Here is a 21,725-nt window from a genome sequence, read left to right as displayed (position 1 = left end):
ATCCTTTATCCATAGAACCAATCATCACTTTCGGATGTGCGAAATATTCAATATCAGGCTCGTACTTGAACGCAAGACGAAGAAACGAAGTGGATGCAAATGTTCGATGTACCTGTTGACGTAGTTACATAAAATAATGAAAAAAAAAATTTTTCTTTTTCAAATATATGAAAAAAATTTATGTCAAAAAAATAAAAATTTTTTGTTAAAGCAATAAAGATATTTTTGATGGATAGGGACACCCTAATCACTTTAGCGGTATGAAATATACTTTACGACCTGTTCTCATACCTACCAAATATACAGAAAAAGTTTCATGACAATTGGTCAAGCCGTTTCGGAGGAGTTTAACCACAAACACCGTGACACGAGATTTTTATATATAAGATAAATCGGAAACTCAAAAAGCATAGCGTTCTATTTGTAGATCATAGTGTTTTCGAAAACAAGTTTCAAAAACGCTAACCAAAGAGTAAATCAAAGAGAAATGGAAGAAATAATGTTACACTATTGAAATTGGTGGATGAGCTGCCTTAAACAATTGTAAACAAATACAAACGATTTTCGATCGTACGTGTTATTGCAAATATATTTACATTGTATATTTAATGTACTTTTCTTTATTTGTTATTAAATTTATGTAATAGTTTAACTTATATTATAAATACCCATTTTGCTGTTAATTAGAAAAATGTCGTGGATATCAGATATTGTTGGGAAAGCTGAAAATATATTAGTTAAAGTTGACGAAAATGTAGCAACAGCTCTATTGCAACCAGTAAATAAGCACATATCGGAAAGCGCACAATCCTTAATGTCATTATCGCCAATTAAAATAAATATCCCCAGCAATAAAGCAAACGAAGAAATAAACATTGGGGCAGCAACGTTTTCAAATGCTTCACTCCCTTACGATGTAGATGAAAAATTTCAGCTGACAATAGGCAAATCGTCCGATGATGCGACTGCTGTTACTATTAATATTAACAATGACGTCGACCACAACCAACTGCCTACTAGTCTTGTTCCCGAAAAAGAGTTAAGGTTTGTTTATAATTGTTTTTCACGCTTTGAGTAACATATAATTGATATTTTAGCATGTCCATTAATAGCATGTCAGGATTCATACAACCACCAATAACTGCAATAGAACATACCAAGCTGCTAACTGAAGCAACTGTTACTTCAAGTATGAACGCAGAAGAGAGTGAATTACATAGACGCATACAGGAGTTGGATAACTTGACGGAACGACTAACTGAGGAACGTGATCAGGCACAGCAACGTTTATATGAGTGCGAAAAAACAAGTGCTGCATATTTGCATTCCATGTCACAATTAGAATCAAATTTAGCAAAACTGCAACAAGATTGTTTTGACGCTTCGGAAAAGATGCAAATCCAAGTTAAGGAAACACAAAAATACGAACAGGAACTGCAGGAATATCGAATAAAAGCACAACGTGCTTTACTAAATAAAGACAATCTTATTGCAGAATTAAAGTCGAAAGGCTTAACAAGCAGCAATGATGGTTTAGGAGTGTCGACAGAGATTCGTGCGTTACAAATGGAATATGAGGCTTTGAAACAATCACATACGCAAGCGCTTGTTGAACAGCAAAAATTATTAATGCAGCTGGAGGAAGCACGCAAAGATTTGAATATGTTTAATCAAACAAATACTGAGCAATTAAAATTATTGCATGAAAATGAAGAAGCACTTCGCAAAGAATTGCGAACGGAACGTGAAAAAATACTAACTTATGAATCCGAGCAGCGCGTTTTAACACAAGAAATGAATAGTCTAAGACAGCAATTAAGTAATCAATTGGCCGCCACAGCTACGCGCTTGCAGACAAAAGAAATGGAATTAGCGCAGTTACGTTCAGAGAAACTTAATTATAAAAACGTTGGCACTGTGAGTACGGAAGATTACAATAAAGTAAAAACGCTCACACAAGCGCTAGTGGACAAGCAAAACACGTTGGAAGATATAACTGCCGATAGAAATGCATTGAAAATACAGTTAGAAAAAATACAGGTAAAGTTATTTTTTAAATTTAAATGTAATTTCTTTTTAATAGTAAAAAGTTGTATTTCATATTATTTAAAGGATAAACTGCAACAAGAAATTTGTAAAAGCAATATTTATAAAAATGCAATGAGAAGTCCTTTGATTTCGAATAGTACCGATGATGGTGAGTTAAATTTTGCAATTTAACAAAAATATTTATATAAAACTATATTAATTGCAGCGAAAGCACAGTTCCCATCGTTAATGAGAGAAAGTCCTTTCGATAGAAGTGTTGCTCGAAGGATGAAACGTGCTTATACGACACTTGATTCGGCTGGTATACGTTTAGGAGCGTTTCTACGTCGCTATCCTTTAATACGTATTTTTGTGTTACTTTATGTGGGTCTTTTACACATATGGGTCGTCTTCGTACTGCTGTCTTCAACGCCGAATAACTAACAGTCATCTATTAAAATTATTGAAACACTAAATTTGTTGTCTATTGTGTTTAAAATTTAAAAAAAACTTGAATTCTTGACGTGAAATATTGTGCGTATCAGCATTTAAGAAATATACATATATATTTGAAAACTACTTTATTATTTATGTTAGTTGCATTTACAAATGATTATAATAAGTTGAGAAAAAATTTTTATTGTTATGCCGAATTCTTCTTTATAAGAGTGGTATTGTAACTGCTAAAGTAGCACAAATTATTAAATCTACTGTCTACTGTATAAATTAACTAACAAGATAAAAAAAAATAAATAAAACGTAAAGTTAACCATTGGCTACTGTTAACTACTGCCTTCACAACTTCCATCATGATACGTAATATCTATTACAATAAATGATTTTTATAGTTATTATGTTGAGACTAGTTGAGTCAGTGCACTTGAGCTATACTATACTTTCTGTTAACTGCTAGGTTTCTTCATAACCCCTCACTACGCCTTGACTCAATTATTGTTTATCACTTCATCAGACTAAGCAATATTTGAGCTCAGCTTTGCATACCTCCCCAAGGACGAGTTTGATCATATTATAATATAAGTTAACTTACAGGTATATTTTTCACACAACACCTATATATGCAAAAATGATAAATATCGTTCTTGTAGGTATGTAAGAATGATAAAGTATTGTTCAAATGTATATTATATTGAAGCTATTTGAGTCAGTGCAGTTGAGCACTTTTACTCTCTATTAACTGCGAAGTATTTTCAAAACTCTTCTTTACGCCTTGACTCGATTATTGTTTATCACTTCATCAGACTAAGCAATAATTGATTTCAGTTCTGCAAACCTTCCCGAGGAACCTGAAACCATTCTGTCAGTTTTCGCAAATAATTTCAGGGCTCTAACCTTTATGTATTTTTTGATCGGATAAATCTTGAGGCCCCTGAGGATGTCATTCGTCCTAATGTGCCATGGTATCTTGAAAAGTCTACGCAGAGAATGAATTTGTGCAATTTCTAGCTGACGAACTTTAAACTGTAGATATAAGTTGAGTTTGTATACAACATGGTTACGCTTTGGATAGTAACTGAATATACCTTTATATATACTCCAATGACTTATGATATATGATAAATATCATTTTTGTATATATGTCATAAAATATTGTTCGTGTGTATATCTGTCTTCTGTGACTTCTTACATAAAATTATTCACAAAAATTGATACGTTGCCCAACCCCGTCCTAACAATCCTCAAGTCCACTTCTGGACTCTCAAGAAGATATGCTGATTTAAGGTCCGTCATCAACTAAAAGACATATAAATGATATGATTTTTTTTTTTAGCCTAGTTAAAGCCTAGTGTGGGGTAGAGATAAGCCCCCCAGCCATTATAGAGTAAAAGTGCGTAATAGCACTAACTCAAGAAGAAAAAGAAGAAGAATAATAACATGGTCACGATTTAAAGAGTGACTGAAAGTACATACATATATACCCTAATGATATCTCGAAGTTAGTAAAAAATTTCAAAATAAATCGATTAAGACAATTTTGCAGTATTCGCAATAATTAAAAGATTCGTATATTTCAATATCGATTATTGTCTACGCTTGCAATTATTTTACGATATTAGTAACATACTTTTAAAAGAATTAATAAATACTTCTCTCTCTCCTTCAATTTTAAAAATTTACATTTAGCAACACTGTTTTGACATACAATACTAATTTACGAATTTGTTTTGACTTTATATTTTACGTAGTTGATGAGTAATTTTTTTTTGTGCATTATTTGATCATTGGTGTATGTTAGAATAAATACCTTTTGTTAGAAAATATTTTTCTGAAATTGATTTTTGTTTATATAAAATTTCAAAAACAAAATGGATTGGCTATTTGGCAAGAAAATCTCACCCGACGAGATGCTGAGAAAGAATCAGCGGGCATTAAATAAAGCTATGCGCGACCTGGACAGGGAGCGTATGAAAATGGAGCAGCAGGAAAAGAAAATCATTGCCGATATTAAGAAAATGGCAAAGGAGGGGCAAATGGATGCTGTAAAAATAATGGCTAAAGATTTAGTGCGTACACGTCGCTACGTAAAGAAATTCATGCTGATGAAAGCTAACATCCAAGCTGTCTCATTAAAAATACAAACACTGAAATCTCAAAACACAATGGCGGAGGCAATGAAAGGTAAGCTTATATTTTTGTTAATTAAGGCAATCAAGTTATAGATTTTATCAATTTTATTAGGCGTCACAAAAGCTATGCAAAATATGAATCGGCAGCTTAATCTGCCACAAATACAAAAAATTTTGCATGAATTTGAAAAACAGTCCGAAATTATGGACATGAAAGAGGAGATGATCAATGATGCGATAGACGATGCTATGGAAGACGAAGGAGACGAGGAGGAGACAGATGCTGTAGTCAATCAAGTATTGGACGAGTTGGGATTACAGCTTGGCGAACAATTAGGAGATTTGCCTACTGCTAGTGGATCGTTATCGATTGCAGCTGGCAGTAAAGCTACACCAGCAGCTGTGGCCGCTGGTGGTGTAGGCGGCGGTGGTAGTAGTAATGGTGGTGGTGCCGCTGCTGCTGGTGGCAGTGGGCCGTCAACACCGATGTCGGATGCTGATGCAGACCTGCAGGCACGTTTGGATAAGTTACGTCGGGATTAAGGTGCTCTTATTTGCTTGGCTTTATGAATGCTTTAAAGAGTTGAAAAACAAAAAACAAACTATGGGCACGAAATAATTCAAACAATAGTTTTACCACTGCAAATTTATGCAGGAAGAGCACTAATTAATTATTCAGGAATTTTATAAAATTAAAATCTATAAAAATAAATTAGTTGTACAAATTGTTAAAATTAATTTGAATTGCATTTAAAGTTATTCCTTCCACTTTGCTCACAATTTTCTAAATGCAATTAAAATGTTAACATTTTATCTTTGCGATAAACACACGAATAAACATGAATCATTCTGCCGAATTTTTACTGTAATTGCGTCATATCTCAATTTTAATTAATTTATATATTTTAAAATTTACGTTTGAGGAACATTTTTTCGTTATGCATGACAAACGTAAACGTGTCTTTTGTTTATTTAGTTTATTTTATATTTGCGCTATACACTTTCATTAACTTTTGAATGCTGATTTTTCATTAAAAATTATAATTAAAGTCTTCATAAAAACGGTTATATTACTTTAGAACTAAAATATAATTAAAATTCTTTTGCTTTAAATAACTATTTATTTCAATTTAAAATACATAGTTTCTTATTGGAATATTAATAAATTATTTATAGTTGATTGGTTATTCCCATATACAGTTTAAATCATCGGAGCGAACACCAAAGGAAACAATAAGCAGCTTATTTATTCTATATTCAGATAGTATTGTAATGTCGTTTTGACTCCTTACAATTCTGCTAAACCAGATTCTACGAACACCTCGTTAACCTTTTGAAATACAACGTCTGCGTTGGGACTAGCATCGATTTGCTTTACTTTTCCTAATTTTTCAAAATGTTTTATTATTGGTAACGAATCGTTATTATAGGTGTCAATGCGTTTCTTAAGACTTTCCAAATTATCATCACTACGTCCAGAGCCACTTTGTCCTCTGCTCAAACAGCGGTCAACGCATATATCTTCACTGCAATCAAAAAAGAGAACAAATTGAAAATCAACCTTGTCGGCCATTTGTCGATTCCAGCCATCTAAATTATCCTGATTCCTCGGAAAACCATCAACTAGGAACTTATTTTTTTTCGATAGATTCATTGCATTTTCAATTAACGAACATGTTATCTCTACTGGTACTATTTCTCCATTCTTTATATATTCGTCTATAAGAGTACCAAATTTTGAACCTTCCCGCACTCTTTCTTCACGCAGCAAATCGCCCGCGGATAAATGCACAAAATGAAATTTTTCGACAATTTTGGCGCTTTGCGTTCCTTTTCCAGCACCGGGACCGCCAAGCACAAACACAACTTTTGGCTTATTTTCTGGCATTTTATGTAATTTCCTGTAATTAACTTTATTATAATTATTTTGTAATGTTGGTAAAAATCGTTCGACTGCAGCACACGAAGTTAAATTAAAGGTCAACAAAGAGCGCCGTAATTGTTTTTGTTGTGTGTAGACGCAACTGCTTCGAATAACTCTCAACATTAAAACTCACTGTCAACGTGTGCAGGGCCCGTGCTGTTTGTTTCTTCTTTTTGTTGTACATGTATATTGTGTTAACAGATGTTTACAAGTAATTTCCACTGTTTACTCTTTGCGAGAAGCAAAGAATGAGAAATTGTGTAATTACACAAGCAGTGTATTTTAAACGGTTACACCATTTATTATTAATCTAATAATATACGTATATCCAATTAATAAAATTTAAAAAATTATTGGATAAAATTAATACAAAAGATTTAAACAAAAAGTATTAAAAGTTCTTAAAATATTTTTTGTACTTCAAAATACGAAATACAATTGCCTAAAACTTATTATAATCTCAGAATCATAAAATGTTTTCTGCGCATGGTGAGTATTTCGCATCTTCTTCAATTTGATTTTATACCGTATATTGGGAAGCAATGCTTTACAACAAAACTGAGTAATAAAAACTTTTGGCAAACAATTACTTTATTATTATTAATTAATTCATATATTCAATATGTTTTTAAATTATACTAATATAATTAATTTTTTGTTTTGCAAATTTTTAATAAATGAGATTGAGAGAAAGGAGCAAGTTGTGGTTGGTGATTGCAAATTACAAACTTAATTATATTTCACTATAAAGACCCTTTCTGATGACGTTTGCGGTTGGTAAATCTAGATTTATTCTCGATTTGTCAAATTTTGTTTCCCAATCGAACTCCTTAATATGTTTAAATTTTGCTGGGTTTTAGGTTGTGTTTTTAAATTTATATTTTTATATAATAAATCAAATTATATAAAAAATAAACTTAAGATTATAAAAAAAAAATTTTTTCTAATTATTTTTTATGTAATTAGTTTTTAATTATGTAATATATCTTATTAACAGATATTTCGATCTACTTCGTAGACCATTTTCAATATTCTTGATAGCAAAATAAATTTAAATCAAAAAGATTTGTATGGAAGTTGTGACAGTAAAAAATAGAATAGAATCGATACTTCTATAAAATCAAATTAATTTTAATTCGGGCGGGCGGGCGTTTCACTCTAGTACAGTATTGGCACAACAAACTTGTGGTATTGCGAATAATTTGAGGAATAAAAGAAATATTCATACAAAACTGTTATTTGTCATATGTGTGAAAGTAGTTAAAATGTGTGAATATACGATAAATCTGACAATAAAATAACAATGACACGCCGTGTGTATCGTCGATCCTAAAATTTTAGAAGTCGGTTTAAAATTTTTGTTAGCTAAAATTACAATTTAAACTCTCGTGTGAATCCAGTATTAGAGAACTTTAACATTTTAGTAGAAGTGTTAATAGAAATTTATATTTGTCGTAAATACATACATCGAATCAAATCACATTTTATTTATCAAGTCATATAAAACAGCTGTTAATTCTAGGGTAATCTTTTAACTTTGACAAAATGTCTACAGTGTTTTAAATCAATCTTGAGTGTTAAACATTTTGCTCGAAATTTTTGAAGAATTTAATATGACTTTGCTCTGGATAATGCTAGGCATTCTCGAGTTGTAGTCTTTACTATTCATAAAAACTTTGTTCTATTTTGGATGTCTGAAAGCTTTTTTTATTAAAGTTGCCGTTTTTTGTTTGTAATATTAATCCTACTAGTTAACAAATATATAAAATATTTGTTTCTATTTATTAGATTTGTGCACATCAGCAACACAAATTCTTATGTGGTGTTGGTGACTTGAGAACTTTACGAGCATACAAGTGAGATCCAACCCTGAAATGTACTGTTAAGCGGTGGAATAAGCAGCGCTATAGCTTATTTCTTTAATATACACGACAAAAATATTCATTTTATGTTATTAATGCTAGAGCTCTTTTTAAATCTGCTCCTTTTTCCGAACCGATAGCAAGTATTTTCCTGAAATTTGCTTAATATAATTAAAGGCAAATTATTGGATACCAAAATTGTTTTTATTAGATATAGTATTTCTGAATTATTATTATTAAAATAAACATTCTATTATTCTTTTGTATATAAAGCTTATAAAAACCTTATTTGTCTATATAATTTTATATAAAAGTAATTCATTGACGACTATATGATGATCAGAATAACCATTAGAAAGTTCATAGTCTTTACAGACGTTAAATAAGTTATATTCAATTAACATAAGATTTGTAAGTTCACCGCGCATATTCTGGCGGTAAAGTGGCAAAAGTTAAATATCCCGTATGACCAGGTAAAGTTGGCGGTAGTGAACTTGAAAGAATCTTTCTAGTCTCTTTTGGTGTTTTAATTTTTTCACCTGGAGGAACTTCTGGTTTCTGTTAATGTAATAAAGTTTTTTAAAAATCAAATGAGTCAATTTAAAAAAATGTATTTGCAACTAACCTCTTCTTTTAGGAAACCAAACTCCATTACATTCATTGATTTTGTTTTTACTATGTATTCCTGTTGTAATATCTCCATTGATTGAATATCTGTGAAACCATTTTCATGTAATGCCACACAGCAGCGTTGTGATTGTTCAATGCAGGGTGAAAATGAACAAAAACGGCCTCCTTAAATGTTAGTTTACATTAATGCTTTTTATGCATATCTTATTATATATATTCAAAACTATATCAAAAGAATACCAGTAGTTTTAAGTACTTTAACAGCATGTGGTACTGCCTGTTGCGGTGCCGGCAAATCAAGCATTACTGCATCAGCTATACCATTTAAATCTTGACTAAACCCATTTTGACATACATCTCTGTGGTAGACATGTACAAAACCACCTAGTCCATGTCTTTGAAATTCATCACGAGCCTGATTTGCTCTTGCTTCATGAAAGTCAAATGTATGCAATTGTCCAGTTGGCTTAACAGCATTTAAAATAAAATGAGAAAGTGAACCAGAACCAGTGCCAGATTCTACTACCACAGAACCTGGGCGTATTTCCAATTGAAATATTATCATGCTTATGTCCGGCGAATACACGATTTGTGTACGATGAGGTAAAGTTTGTGTCCAAAGTGTTGGATTTGGTTGCAGGACTATACCCCAGCCACCTTTGGACAATTCAATTCTGCTTCCGTACGGTGTTCCTATAATACTTCGTACTTTTAAAGCACCGAACGACGTTTGAAATACATTTTCTATAGTCTCGCCTTTTTTGTTTACTATTGTTGGGTTCGCTTCTATTGCATGCATTAGATTTGCATTTAAGTATAAAATAACTGTATCACCTTGTTCAATAATATCTTTAGGTTTTAGAAAACTCATTTTTTAATTTTATTTAATTGAATTAACAAAACTGAAATTATTTGAATCCAAAAAGTATTTTGTTGTAATGTAAACACAAAATGACAGTTGTATGATGTGTGGAATGCGTATTGCACGTGCGTGGATTGTGGGTTTCATTCAAAACAGTGTTGCATATTTGTATTTTTAAATTTATAAGTGGTATATAACTTTATACATCTGATTAGGTAATTAATTTATATGATGGCCGTGTGCGAGTTCGAATAAATTGATAGTAAATTGAGGGAAATAAAAAATTATGTCGGTATGCCAGCGCATATTGGTATTAACCAGAATTTCGAGTAGGGTAAATTAGATCAAAATTAGGTAAATTAGTTTTTGTTTTTTAATTTACATATAATTATTTTTATATAACAACAGATTTTTTGCATGTTTTCACAACTAATAAAAATTGTTTTTATTAAGTAGTTTATGTATTTTATTAATTATATATATATATTTGTAATCATATTTATTTAGGATGTCCACAATGCATACAACGTTTAAGTATAACTTCTTCAGATTTGTTTTTAATTTGTCTAAGATAACATGGTGTCATGTGAGGAAGACGTATCTCAGGAATTCTCTGCAAAATTAAATTTTTTATATAGTAAAAATGTGAAATAATAATCCTCATACTATTAAGGTTCTTTCCGGATTGCCACTACAAGTTGGACATCGATGTACACCTTTGGATGTAGGTTGTTTTAATTTATTTTTATTATTCGTTTCGGTTTGTTCACTAGGGCCGTATATAGTAATTAACTTCGGCAGACTTGAGTAGGGACGTGTTTCAAATAATTTTTCTCTACCAAGAAAGCTGAAATAAGTAAAACGTCCATATTAGAAGTATAATATAGTTTAATGTTATTATTTTCGAGTACATAATTATTTTTCTATTATATAACACATATTGTTGTCTTAATATGAAACAATTCTATAAGTCATTTACTTATATGATATCTAGATTTATGATTTTAAATCTCATTGCTTATAAGTTTGATCTGATTGCACAGATTTTATATTTTAGTCTATATACGTATATTCAAAATGTTAAGGTGCGTATATGGACACAATTTTTCATATTATTTTTGAATAATTTTTAATGAAGTTCAATAATAAGTTTTTCTATTGCTTCATCATAAAAAGAGCATTTCCGAATATTGTAACTAGCATACATACACGTTAGGGGTGTGGGAAGGAGGATTTGTAACCCATTCTAAACAAGTATTTTATCTTGATTTTTAAATCATGCCATAAGTTTTTATTTATTTATGATATCTAGATTTTATAATAATTTTTTATGATTATTGTTTAATAATATAATACACTTACTTTGGTCTTGGTTCCAACCAAAAATTTTTAACTCGCTTGCTAGTCATGATTTCACCGAGTTTTTGTAAGAGACGTACGTTTTCAGTTTCAATTTTTTGAAGGCGTTCTTTTTCTTTTTGCATTTTCTTGGGTTTCGTCAATACATGGAGATATACCGGCGGACTACGTACATCAACAGCAGATTTTGCACTATGTACCTATAACAGAGAATATTAGTTTAAAACATTTGTAAACAAATATATAAAATTTAAAGTATCTATGTCAATAACATAATTATAGGTACATTATACATTTTTAAATTTTGGTTTTAATATCTACTTTTCGTTTATGTTGCTCATATCTTTGTTGTTCCCAAGGATAATTTAATAATTTATCACGACGTGAAATCATTTAAGTACTAATAGTTCATTCGCCGCAGGCTTCTATTTCTCTGTCAAGGTTAAATGTATACTACATTGGATTATTTTTATGGAAAGTTATGTGAATGGACTTCCTCTTTTTAACTATGCTGTTGCTTTGGTTATGTTACTACTTTGGTAACCATAACGCATAAAGGTTTTACAGTTGTTTTATTAATTTTTTATCCTTTTTATGAAAATGTGGGATATTCTATACCAACGGTTGCCAGTTAATATGTTATAACAGCTCATATATCCAGTAACACTTGTGCATAATTATGCGACACTTGGTTACTTACATAAATACACTATGAATTTATAAGATATGTTATAAATGATTATTTAATAAAGTAAGATTTCGTCTGATAGAGTTAGAATTTCACAAAATGGTAATTTCCATGTAAAAGGAAACATGGTGTTTCCTTTTATATAAAATCAGGAGACGGTTTTTCAGTTAAAGAAACCATAGAGAAAAATAGAAAACTGTTGACTTCATAGGTCTATCATTGAGAACTTATACAAAATTTCTACTCAGGGTATATTTACATTAATAAAGCATTAATATAATGAAATAAAAAGTATTTCCTGTACACAGTATTTCCTGAAAAAATAAATGATTGTCCATTTTTAAGTGAATCAGAAAGAAATAAGCCGGGGAATTTTTAAAATACGGAAAAAAGAATGCTAAAACAAACATAATCTTAAAGTAATTTTAAGAACTAAGAAAAGGAAAATAATATAACATAATTTTAGATATACGGCTCTTATAATTAATTTGAATATAATTTTCATGTTCTGTGTATCGTATATATATACCATAATATTAATAATTTATTATGCCATATTGAATTGACAGATTAGCCTATCTAAATGTTTAACAATATATAATAAATTAAAGTCATAAAAATAAAAAATAAAGTTTTCAATTAAATTTTAAACAAAACTGGGCGCCATTCTTCTTCTTTGATGATAATTGGTTGCGTTTCTTGGACCAATTATCATCAATTATCGTCATGATTATCATTTGAACACATGAAATTTTGAGGGAAAATATTTTATCTTAAAATCTTTATTTTAAACTATTAGCATGAATAAATTTTAATCCCATAGATTATTTAGTTTTGTAATGTCCCTTTTATCTTCTGAATATTGTTTTGTAAATTCGGTAGTCTATAACGAACTATAGCATATAGATTCTGCTCATCAAAAAACTTGAGCTATAGATAAACTCAAAAAACTTGAACTGTAATGTTAAATAATATAATTTATTACAATAAGCCAGTTAGTCACTTAGATAACTTAATAGAATTTCGTTTTTGCTTAGTATTTCTGTGTTAGAATCCACTAAGACGCATTAGCCTTTTGTATTACAGAATAAAACTCAGAGCGTTGAAAACCAATTTAAAGATTCTTTACAAGGTAAGCTTAATCTATGTTGCGCATGCGTTGGATAATGGCAAAGTAGATATACAGCATTTTTTGTCAACACCTGGGGCAAAAGCCACTGAAAGAAATTTTCAATTTGCCATTATAATTTCATAATCGACAGTAGCCGATTCACACAATTCGATTATATAATAGTTGATGTGTTTACTAAGATCACTATGTAATAGTTAACTTGCATAGAGATGTATGTATACCGTTGATTGTTCGTAATCAATCTGTTCGTAATTTGTATTCTTACAAACTAATTACAAACTACAAAGGAATTATATGGAATTATAGTATTGTAGATTCCACAGCATAGTTCGGACAAAGATATAGCCACAGTCATATACCATTTCATTACGAAAATGAAAAGAATACAATATAATTTTTCATGTAAGGATAGTACTGCGGCGCGCGATATATAAAGAGTTGGGATTAGGAAAAAAATAATAAAATATTAAATTCAATCGATATAAATTAAAGTTTTGGTATTTTGATTGTTTGAAGTTATATAAACGTACTAGCAGACCCGACAGATGTTGTCCTGCATGATATACTAAGCGATTAGGATATTAAACAAAGTAAGAAATGAAAGACAAATAATGTAATAATTTTGTTATTCTTTATTTTGAAATAACATCAATTTTTCTAAAAACAATTCGTAATAATCAATAATGTTTGTTTAATTTCATCTTAATGCAAGTTGATGAATAATATTTGTAGTCAATTCTTGAGGAGTAACCGAATAAACTTGACGGTTTTCCAACGCGAGAACACGCCACATATAATTGGCCATGTGAAAAGATCTGATTTTCGAGATCTATCCCACAAATCGACATTGTTTGACCTTGTGACTTATTAATAGTCATGGCAAATGCCAAGCGAATTGGAAATTGCAGACGTCTAAATGGAATGGGTGAGTCTGAAGGGATCATTGGGATTCGTGGCAGGAGAACAGCTTCACCTTCAAATTTGCTATTCAAAATTGTAGCTTCAAGTACATTGACCATAATTTTTTTATGACTAATCTCGTGCCGTTGCATAGCTTAGGTGTATTTAAATTCCGCAGCATAATTATAGGTGAGCCAATTTTTAATCTAAAGTTATGTGGTGGCATTCCTGGCAAATCCAGCGAATTCAAAAATTCAACAGGATAGTTGACTGTTTCTTCAGTATCGGTAACAGTGTCGATCGATTTGAACAATATTTCGTTGCCGGGTAATGACTGTTGCATTTTGAAGTTAATAGCGTCAACATCGATATTTTTGCGGCTAAAATAGTTCGATTACGAAGCCACGCATGCTTTCAATCAAAGCATCCTTTGTATCTACCATGTTGTAGAAATTGTCTGGTAATTTGATGCCTTGTGTGTCTGCATGCAATGGTATTGTTCCATTTCCAATGTTGAGCAATTGCTCGGAGAATGATAGTGCTAATGGATCGTTTTGCAGTTGAACACATATATTTTTGTTAAGACGTAATGTACTAACATTTCGCCATAGATATGATTGTTTTATACACGCGTTAATTTCATCCGCATATGTAGCACGTGGAATGACCGGCAATGTCTGTCTAAAATCACTGGACAGCAGCAGTAAAACACCACCGAAAAGCATGGTGTTATTATATAGATCTTTCATCATTCTATCAAAAGCTTCAACTGAATACTTGTGGGTCATATTTCATATTAGTGAAATGAGAAACGTTTTTCCAGTGCCACCTGGTGCGTCCAAAAAAAGGAATCCACCTTGTTCTGCTTCAAAATTCAAATATTCAACAGGATAGTTCAACGATTCATTTTAGAGACTTTAAACTTTTTAAACAAATCAAAGTAAGCATGAATTAATTATAATAATCTAATATAAATGTATATGTACACCAAAAAACTGTATAATAATCAAAAAAATATTATCCAGTGATCCAAATTGTGAATCTAAACCATCCTTGAATCCACTTGAACACGCACAAAAATTTCATCAAAATCGGTTCAGCCGTTTAGGAAGAGTTCACTGTCAACACACGTACAGAAGAATTATATGTATAAAGATATACTATATATCAAATGAAGGCGTAAATTAGGGTACTTATTGTACACATGAATGACATTATGCGTTACAGATTTGTAAGTAGGTTTCAAATTGGGAATTGATGGGAGTACACACAATCACGATGACATTCCTTTTGTTCAATCTGAATACACCATTTTAACTAGTTACAGTTTAAACAATACATTTTTTTGATGAGTTGCTGGTTGAAATGGGTATTTAACCCATTTATTGAACCCGTGTCTGGTATTAGAGCTACCAATAAAGTTTCCAGATAACCTACATGAAGGTATGATACGATGATGAGATAGATGATAGGGATCACTTGTAATATTCGAGTGTTATTGTGGTTTTCTTTATAATTTTTGGAATTTGAAAGCAATTGTATTAATATACAGATTTAGTTTAGTTTTTGTTCGCAAGTGTTATTTCATCTCCCATCGATTTTACATACCCTCACGAAGTGTTGAGTATTTCTTGTTAGGTCATCTGCGGAACTGAAAGCTCTGAAGTCAGGTACAATTTTCATATGTATTCTAGTGCAAGAAATTAATGTAAACGTTTTTTCATATAAATATAAAAATAACCAACGATTTCTGTCTGTATGCTAAGTAAACATTCATTGATCGTTGACACTTTTTTCTTTTCAAATTAATTTCAAATCAATTATGTCCATGTGTGCTATAAAAGGAACTATAATCATGTTTACAATAATGGCAACAAGTCTTAAACATAAAATATCTTCACAGCCATTAAAAACTGTATAAAGCAAATCTTGATATGCTTCGCTACCATACTTGACCGATTGAGTATGTGCTGTGTTGCATAATCATTAAAAATTTATCAAGATCGCGCCTGGGGCAGTGCCTGCCGATCTTCTTCTGTTACAGTTGTTAAATGCGTTTTCGTTATATTCCGCACATATCAAACAAACTGCAAACTGCAAACTGCGAACTGCAAACTACAAACACCGAAATGTGCAAATTTGTTAAATTCGCCTAATGCTCTTGCACTTGTGTGAGATTTTCTTTTCTAGACTCGTTCCATTATGTTCTGCTTAGTTCTGCTCAGTCCTGCTCAGTTCAGCTCAGTTCTGTGCAGTTCTTCCACTTGTGCAACTAGGCGGCGGCGGCGATTCTCTTTCAAATATTGCAATTTTTGCTTATGTTATTTGCATATATGTCAACTTCTGTTGCGGTTTTTCGGTTTTCTGTTGCTGATTGATGTTAAGTGCTGTTAAGACGGTGAATAAGTGTCTTCTTGAGTTGCAGTTAAAGTATGTGGCATGTTTGTGTTGCCTGTTGAAGTTGAAATTGTTGAAAGTTGGTTGAAAGTTGCAGCAATTTATTTCTTCTTTTTTACTAATTGTCTGTATTATTTTTTCTAATGTTGTAGTTTTATTAAATAAAATTATTGTCGATTCAATTATAAGTCGTTCAATTATCCATATGCATTTAAAATAGACTTGGCATAAATATACTATAAGCATATTTCGAAAAATGGGATGATTTCACAAATATTTTACCATTATAGTTCCGTTCTTTTTTCTAATTCTGAATAATTCAGTTATACTAGTTTATAATCTATAATCTAATAAAATAATTCATCATCCGTGACTCTACAGTCCATGAAGGACCTTTAAAAACATCCTCAATTCGTTCGGGAATCATATCTATTACACAGCGTTACTTTAGTACAACAAATGCAAGAAGAGTGATCAAACAATCAGTTGCCGTGTTAACCATTTATAAGAAAGGTTAATTGTATTATTATGGAATAAAATTAAGGATTATGAATATTTTACTACAGATTATTCTACAGTACAGATTGTTCGAGAATGTTGATTCTAATAGTATTCACTTCGTATAAAACTTAGGTTGGTTTTGAAAAACTGTTACTTCAATGAATAGTTTGTTTGCAAATTGTTTTTAGATTCAATTATTCATTAATATGTAATATTTTTTGCCTGTGAAAATAATTGAAATTGGAAAAATATATATTCTTTTTATGGTACTTCTAAATAACATCTATACCATTTAAATTGTATAAATTATTAGCATATCCTGTGCGATACGCACCAACTAAGAAAATTTTGTTTTAAATTGTGTTTGATTTTAACATTCTAAAAAAAATATTCCTAATAGCTTGGATGAATTCTAAAACATCGACCTAGAGTATTAGTAGGTTTGGTTTGGTTGGTGTCTCGGCCTTATACACCAAAGTTCACTTGAGCTTAAATAATACGCGATTGTGGGTTAGCATTTTTCATAAGTAGACGAGAATAACTCTCAAAAGGACAGCAGTTAGCGTGAAAGAAACGCTCTTCGATTCAAGTGAAAGTGAATGAATCTAGTAATTTTATAAACTTGGCTAAGTTCCTAAAAGGGACCGTAAATATTTTTAATTTTCTATTGGAGAAAGATAGGCATTGACAAAGAAGGTAAAATACGGAATTTATCTCCCCTTCAGAGCTGCAATACAAAAAAGTCATTATAAAGTATATGAAGTATATTTGTTATATTTGAAGGAACATAATGTGCTACTCTATTACTATATGAACTATGTTATTCTGAGGTTTTGTTTGGTTCGTGAAGTTAACGCTATGTTCTCAGATTTTCTAAACGAACTTCATGTTGTTCGCTTGGTATATTTGCCCAGACTCTTGCTCGTTAAGTTATTATATTTTTTAAACGAACTACAGGTTGTTATGGTGTTTCATTAGTTTTGTTTGTTGCTTGTTAAATTTTCTTAAATTCTAACATCCATTATATTGTTCTTTATTTTTATTATGCCTTATATTGCTTATTTCTGCACTATTTCTAGTACTCAACCCAAAGAATGGTTTGAATCCTCTAAGATTCCTTAATGTTAAGAAAATTTTGGTTGCATTTAACATTGTGTTATTATATACTCTAATATGTTCTTCGTAACTTCTGTGAGTCAAGATAAATCAATAAATCGATACATTTTATTGAACAAACACATATACTTTATATGTTGATCGAGATATAAACTTTGGGTTGAAAAAAAAATTTAGCATGTATACCTAATTTTATATAGGAATTATTAGACTGCGAAAGTGATGTTATAATGTTTATAGATTATTTTAATGTATATTAAAATGATTAGTAATATTAGTATCTGTCTTATTATTGTTGAACTTTGAGTGCTTTGGCTTGGTCCAAGTAGACCTTCGGAAAAGGTGATGGTACCTCCATCTGGTTTTCAATGAGTCTTGAATCAAAGGATAAATTTAAGTTCTTCTTAAATTTCACCACGCTTGCTTAGGATATTTTCTCTCTATCACTTTAAATATATTTTGTGGTTTATTCAAAATTTAATATTCTTAACAAAAAAAACTATTTTTACCATCTGCCTTTTTTCACTTAATATTTAGCTTTCCTTTTTATATACAAACGTGATTATACATTTTTGAGAACTTTTTTCTCTGGTGAAACGTTTTAAGCTTAGAGTGGCAAAGTTACTTTTAAGTAAGACTCCCTACATTATTGAAGAAAACGTAGTATAGTATTTATTAGAACAGTGGTATGGAAAATTGTTTTGATATGGGATAATTTAAATTTAAAAAAAAATCAAAATATTAATCGAATAAAAAGTGATTTGATTAAGTAATTACGCTTTGAAGAGTTTTATTTCCATATAAAAGTATAATAGATAATATGACCAAATTGAATAATATTTAGTGAAATTGATTGAATTCTTATTCCTCATTGCCGATTAAATTACAGATCATTTTATGTGACATGATATGATTATCATATCATTATATTGAGGCTAACATAGTTGAGTCAGCGCACTTAATCACTTTTACTCTCTATTAACTGCGAGGTTTCTTCATAACCCATCTCAACACCTTGCCGGATAATTGTTTCATCAGACTAAGCAATAACTGACCTCAGATCTGCATACCTCCCCAAAGAGTTTGTGAGCATTCTGAGATTCGATATCATGACTAACATGAAGATGATGCGACATCTGACAGAATCTATTCTAAAATACCACATTCTCTCTACACGTTGTACTAACTTTATATTCCAATTCAAATTTATCTAAAACAAATCGTTGAAAGATTAAAAATTTATTTTAATGTGTTAAAATAAACTTATAATTGATCGAAGTTTAAAGTAGATGCAAAACAGTTTTTCTGTAAAGAAAAATTCCATTATAAATTGTATAACAGGTATTAAATAAGTGAATAATTTGTTAATAAATACAATGGGAAAACACATATTATTCTAATGATAATTGCTTAAAATATTTGAAATTATTTCATTTAAACTTTGTTGCTGTTGCGTTAGGTAAGATTTTTAATCTGTAAATATACAAGTCACATATACTCGTACATGTTTAGGCTAAGAGACGATTAGGCTTAGTGAAGTTCAGAATACATTTATCATTTATAATATGGTACTGTTGATTTAACACAAAAATCACTATGGTCACAGAGAGACACTTTACAGGGAGTTTGTGTCCCTTTGTTATTGAGGAGTTTGTGTTACTGAGGAGTCTTTAGAAAGCCCGAATCGTGAATTCTTCACTATTACTACTTACTAGTAGTTAATCGTAGCACATTGATATTATTTATTTTCATCATGATTGCGTTTACAAAAATACATTGTAAGCCTTATTTCTTTCTTGTTCATAAGACAGTATCATGTAAGGTTTTCCACTAAAGTAGTTTGTCCTTTAGCTTTCCTTTTTTCTGAAAATTGCAGGAGTTGCTTATAATCATTATTATAGAAATAATTTTATAAACATTCGGCCACATAGACCTTGTGCTAATAGAGTTTTAACAATGTACCTACTGAATATAAGCAGAGACAAAAAATTTATTTAAGTCTTCCACACGTTGATGGACGCTGTTCTTTGAAATTTATTCGCTTTGTAGTTTGCTACAGTTTTTCATACTAAGTAAATGAAATATTGTTTAAGGAAGTATTTATTATTGTATATTTAGTTAAATTATTAATACTTTAGTATTAATCATTTGATCATCATTAGATTATAAGTGTTTAAGCCTTAAGAAATTTTGAATTTTTTTTTGAAGAATTATAATATTGCATGTACAGTGGCTCTCAGTTTATTTGATCCAACAATGTTTTAAATTTTCAAAACACTGTATCTTGAAAATGAATTAGAAAACAATTAAGTTTTTAATTGTTCGTGAGAATAGGAATCAAAATATGGGCAGAAGTGCACCAAATAAAATTTTCAACTCAGCTGACGAGTGTAGTCAGGAAAGTACGGATAGAACTAGGCAAAACGTGCAATGCGGAAACTGTACGTCCCGTGCTTTGTCACTCAAAGTGGGAGTGTCGAGTAGCTAAAAAAAGACTTTCATAAGCTGTCATATTCTCAGACTAGTCTAAATTCAATATTTCTAGCTTAGACGGCATGTCTTACGTGTGGCGGAAACCTAATACTGAGCTCAAAAAAGAAAATTTAAAAGCTACAGTAAAGGCGGTAGAAGTTTTATGGTTTGAAAAGATATGGTCAACATTGGAACAAAACATTCGGCAATATACTATTTTCAACAAAGAAGACTTAAAAAAGGCTATTTTACAAGAGTCATCCACTCTTGCTCCATAAACAACCCAAATTGCTCCGGAAACAACCCAAAAACTTGTAGGTTCAATGGCGAAGAGACTTGACGAAGTGATAAAAACGAAAGGGTATTATATCAAATGAAATTTTTTGTGTGGATAAAATAAGCTGAGGCATTAAAATAGGTGTATTTTTATAGTTTATGTTCATTATTTATTAAAACAATATTTTCGGTATTTTTAATAAATATTTTTTCTTAAAAATGGCATTTAAATTTTTTCAGTCGATGACATAGTTTTTCAGTAATAGTGTAAAGAATTTTAAAGTTGGTGTTGGATTAAATAAGCTGAGACCCACTGTATATTTGTAACTGAAATATGTATCATTAATGGTTTGATAGAGAGTGTTGTGATGATTCTTTATGAAGAAGTGTATTTCTCTTCATATATTTAGTAAACATTTTTATGTTTTTATTATAAAAACTGCAGAACAATAGCAATAAAGTAATATGGGAAGAACCTTTGTCTATTTTTTCAAATATATTTTTAAATCAAAGGATATTATTACCATTATAGTTGTAACAATAGTTGCAAATTCTATGTGGCTACTGTGCTTCGAAGTTTGGTGGAAGTATACAGTATTTGTATCTATAAATATACATACTTATAAATGGTGAATTTGTATATTTCAGTAAACGTATTGCATTTGCATATTTCTCAGGCATTCACTGGAAAAATGTATTTTAAAATGTGCTTCTCACTTTGACAAAAAATATTATACGTACAATATTTTTTATTGATATAACATGTACTCCAAGATATATCCATGGTGTGCAAGTAAACTTCTTTTCTATTTAAAAATATTTTTTAAATATATTTAAGACTTTTGCTAGCTGCTGTTTTTGCAGCTCAGGCGATAAACGCTAAACGTGAGGTTAAACGCAATAAGCACTCGAAAATTGTCACAAAAGGGCCATGCATCCATGGGCCATGTGCTGTGTGCTATGTGCTATGTGTAACTTATGAAATAGTAACAC

General features: G+C 30.6%; 6 protein-coding genes across 9 annotated transcripts; 2 read left to right on the top strand and 4 right to left on the bottom strand.

Moving 5' to 3' along the window:
• Positions 1 to 231: 231 nt before the first annotated feature.
• On the top strand, positions 232 to 2,746 carry LOC119680898 (golgin-84). Of its 4 annotated transcripts, XM_038093915.1 has the most exons (5): positions 232 to 570; positions 688 to 1,044; positions 1,098 to 2,040; positions 2,113 to 2,197; positions 2,255 to 2,741. In XM_038093915.1, exons 2-5 carry the CDS (start codon positions 692 to 694, stop codon positions 2,470 to 2,472), a joined length of 1,599 nt encoding a protein of 532 aa, XP_037949843.1. In that variant the 5' UTR covers positions 232 to 570; positions 688 to 691; the 3' UTR covers positions 2,473 to 2,741. The 4 variants fall into 4 exon arrangements, with proteins under 4 accessions (XP_037949843.1, XP_037949844.1, XP_037949845.1 ...); XM_038093916.1 differs by lacking the exon at positions 232 to 570 and having other exon boundaries at positions 595 to 1,038; positions 2,255 to 2,746; XM_038093917.1 differs by lacking the exon at positions 232 to 570 and having other exon boundaries at positions 595 to 1,044; positions 1,113 to 2,040; positions 2,255 to 2,742.
• Positions 2,747 to 4,352: 1,606 nt separating this feature from the next.
• On the top strand, positions 4,353 to 5,463 carry LOC119683754 (charged multivesicular body protein 2a). Its single transcript, XM_038097594.1, has 2 exons — positions 4,353 to 4,665; positions 4,726 to 5,463. The coding sequence occupies exons 1-2, from the start codon at positions 4,353 to 4,355 to the stop codon at positions 5,154 to 5,156; spliced, it is 744 nt and encodes a 247-aa protein (XP_037953522.1). The 3' UTR covers positions 5,157 to 5,463.
• A 269-nt stretch (positions 5,464 to 5,732) lies between these two features.
• Positions 5,733 to 6,759, bottom strand: LOC119684110 (UMP-CMP kinase). Its single transcript, XM_038098060.1, has one exon. The coding sequence runs from the start codon at positions 6,658 to 6,660 to the stop codon at positions 5,902 to 5,904; it is 759 nt and encodes a 252-aa protein (XP_037953988.1). The 5' UTR covers positions 6,661 to 6,759; the 3' UTR covers positions 5,733 to 5,901.
• Positions 6,760 to 8,653: 1,894 nt separating this feature from the next.
• LOC119680523 (tRNA (adenine(58)-N(1))-methyltransferase catalytic subunit TRMT61A) lies at positions 8,654 to 9,952 on the bottom strand. Its single transcript, XM_038093369.1, has 3 exons — positions 9,270 to 9,952; positions 9,025 to 9,194; positions 8,654 to 8,957 (listed from the first exon to the last, which is right to left on the bottom strand). The coding sequence occupies exons 1-3, from the start codon at positions 9,898 to 9,900 to the stop codon at positions 8,817 to 8,819; spliced, it is 942 nt and encodes a 313-aa protein (XP_037949297.1). The 5' UTR covers positions 9,901 to 9,952; the 3' UTR covers positions 8,654 to 8,816.
• A 438-nt stretch (positions 9,953 to 10,390) lies between these two features.
• LOC119675678 lies at positions 10,391 to 11,643 on the bottom strand. Its single transcript, XM_038086885.1, has 4 exons — positions 11,572 to 11,643; positions 11,254 to 11,450; positions 10,558 to 10,738; positions 10,391 to 10,504 (listed from the first exon to the last, which is right to left on the bottom strand). The coding sequence occupies exons 1-4, from the start codon at positions 11,641 to 11,643 to the stop codon at positions 10,391 to 10,393; spliced, it is 564 nt and encodes a 187-aa protein (XP_037942813.1).
• Positions 11,644 to 14,350: 2,707 nt separating this feature from the next.
• Positions 14,351 to 14,758, bottom strand: LOC119675677. The gene has a single exon (XM_038086884.1). It carries the CDS (start codon positions 14,756 to 14,758, stop codon positions 14,351 to 14,353), a length of 408 nt encoding a protein of 135 aa, XP_037942812.1.
• Between the last annotated feature and the right edge of the window lie 6,967 nt (positions 14,759 to 21,725).

Source organism: Teleopsis dalmanni, chromosome 2, assembly GCF_002237135.1.
Source record: "Teleopsis dalmanni isolate 2A chromosome 2, ASM223713v2, whole genome shotgun sequence".
Lineage (NCBI taxonomy): Eukaryota > Metazoa > Arthropoda > Insecta > Diptera > Diopsidae > Teleopsis > Teleopsis dalmanni.
The sequence above is the reverse complement of the archived record's forward strand: the minus strand, read 5'-3'. Positions and strand labels throughout refer to the sequence as shown.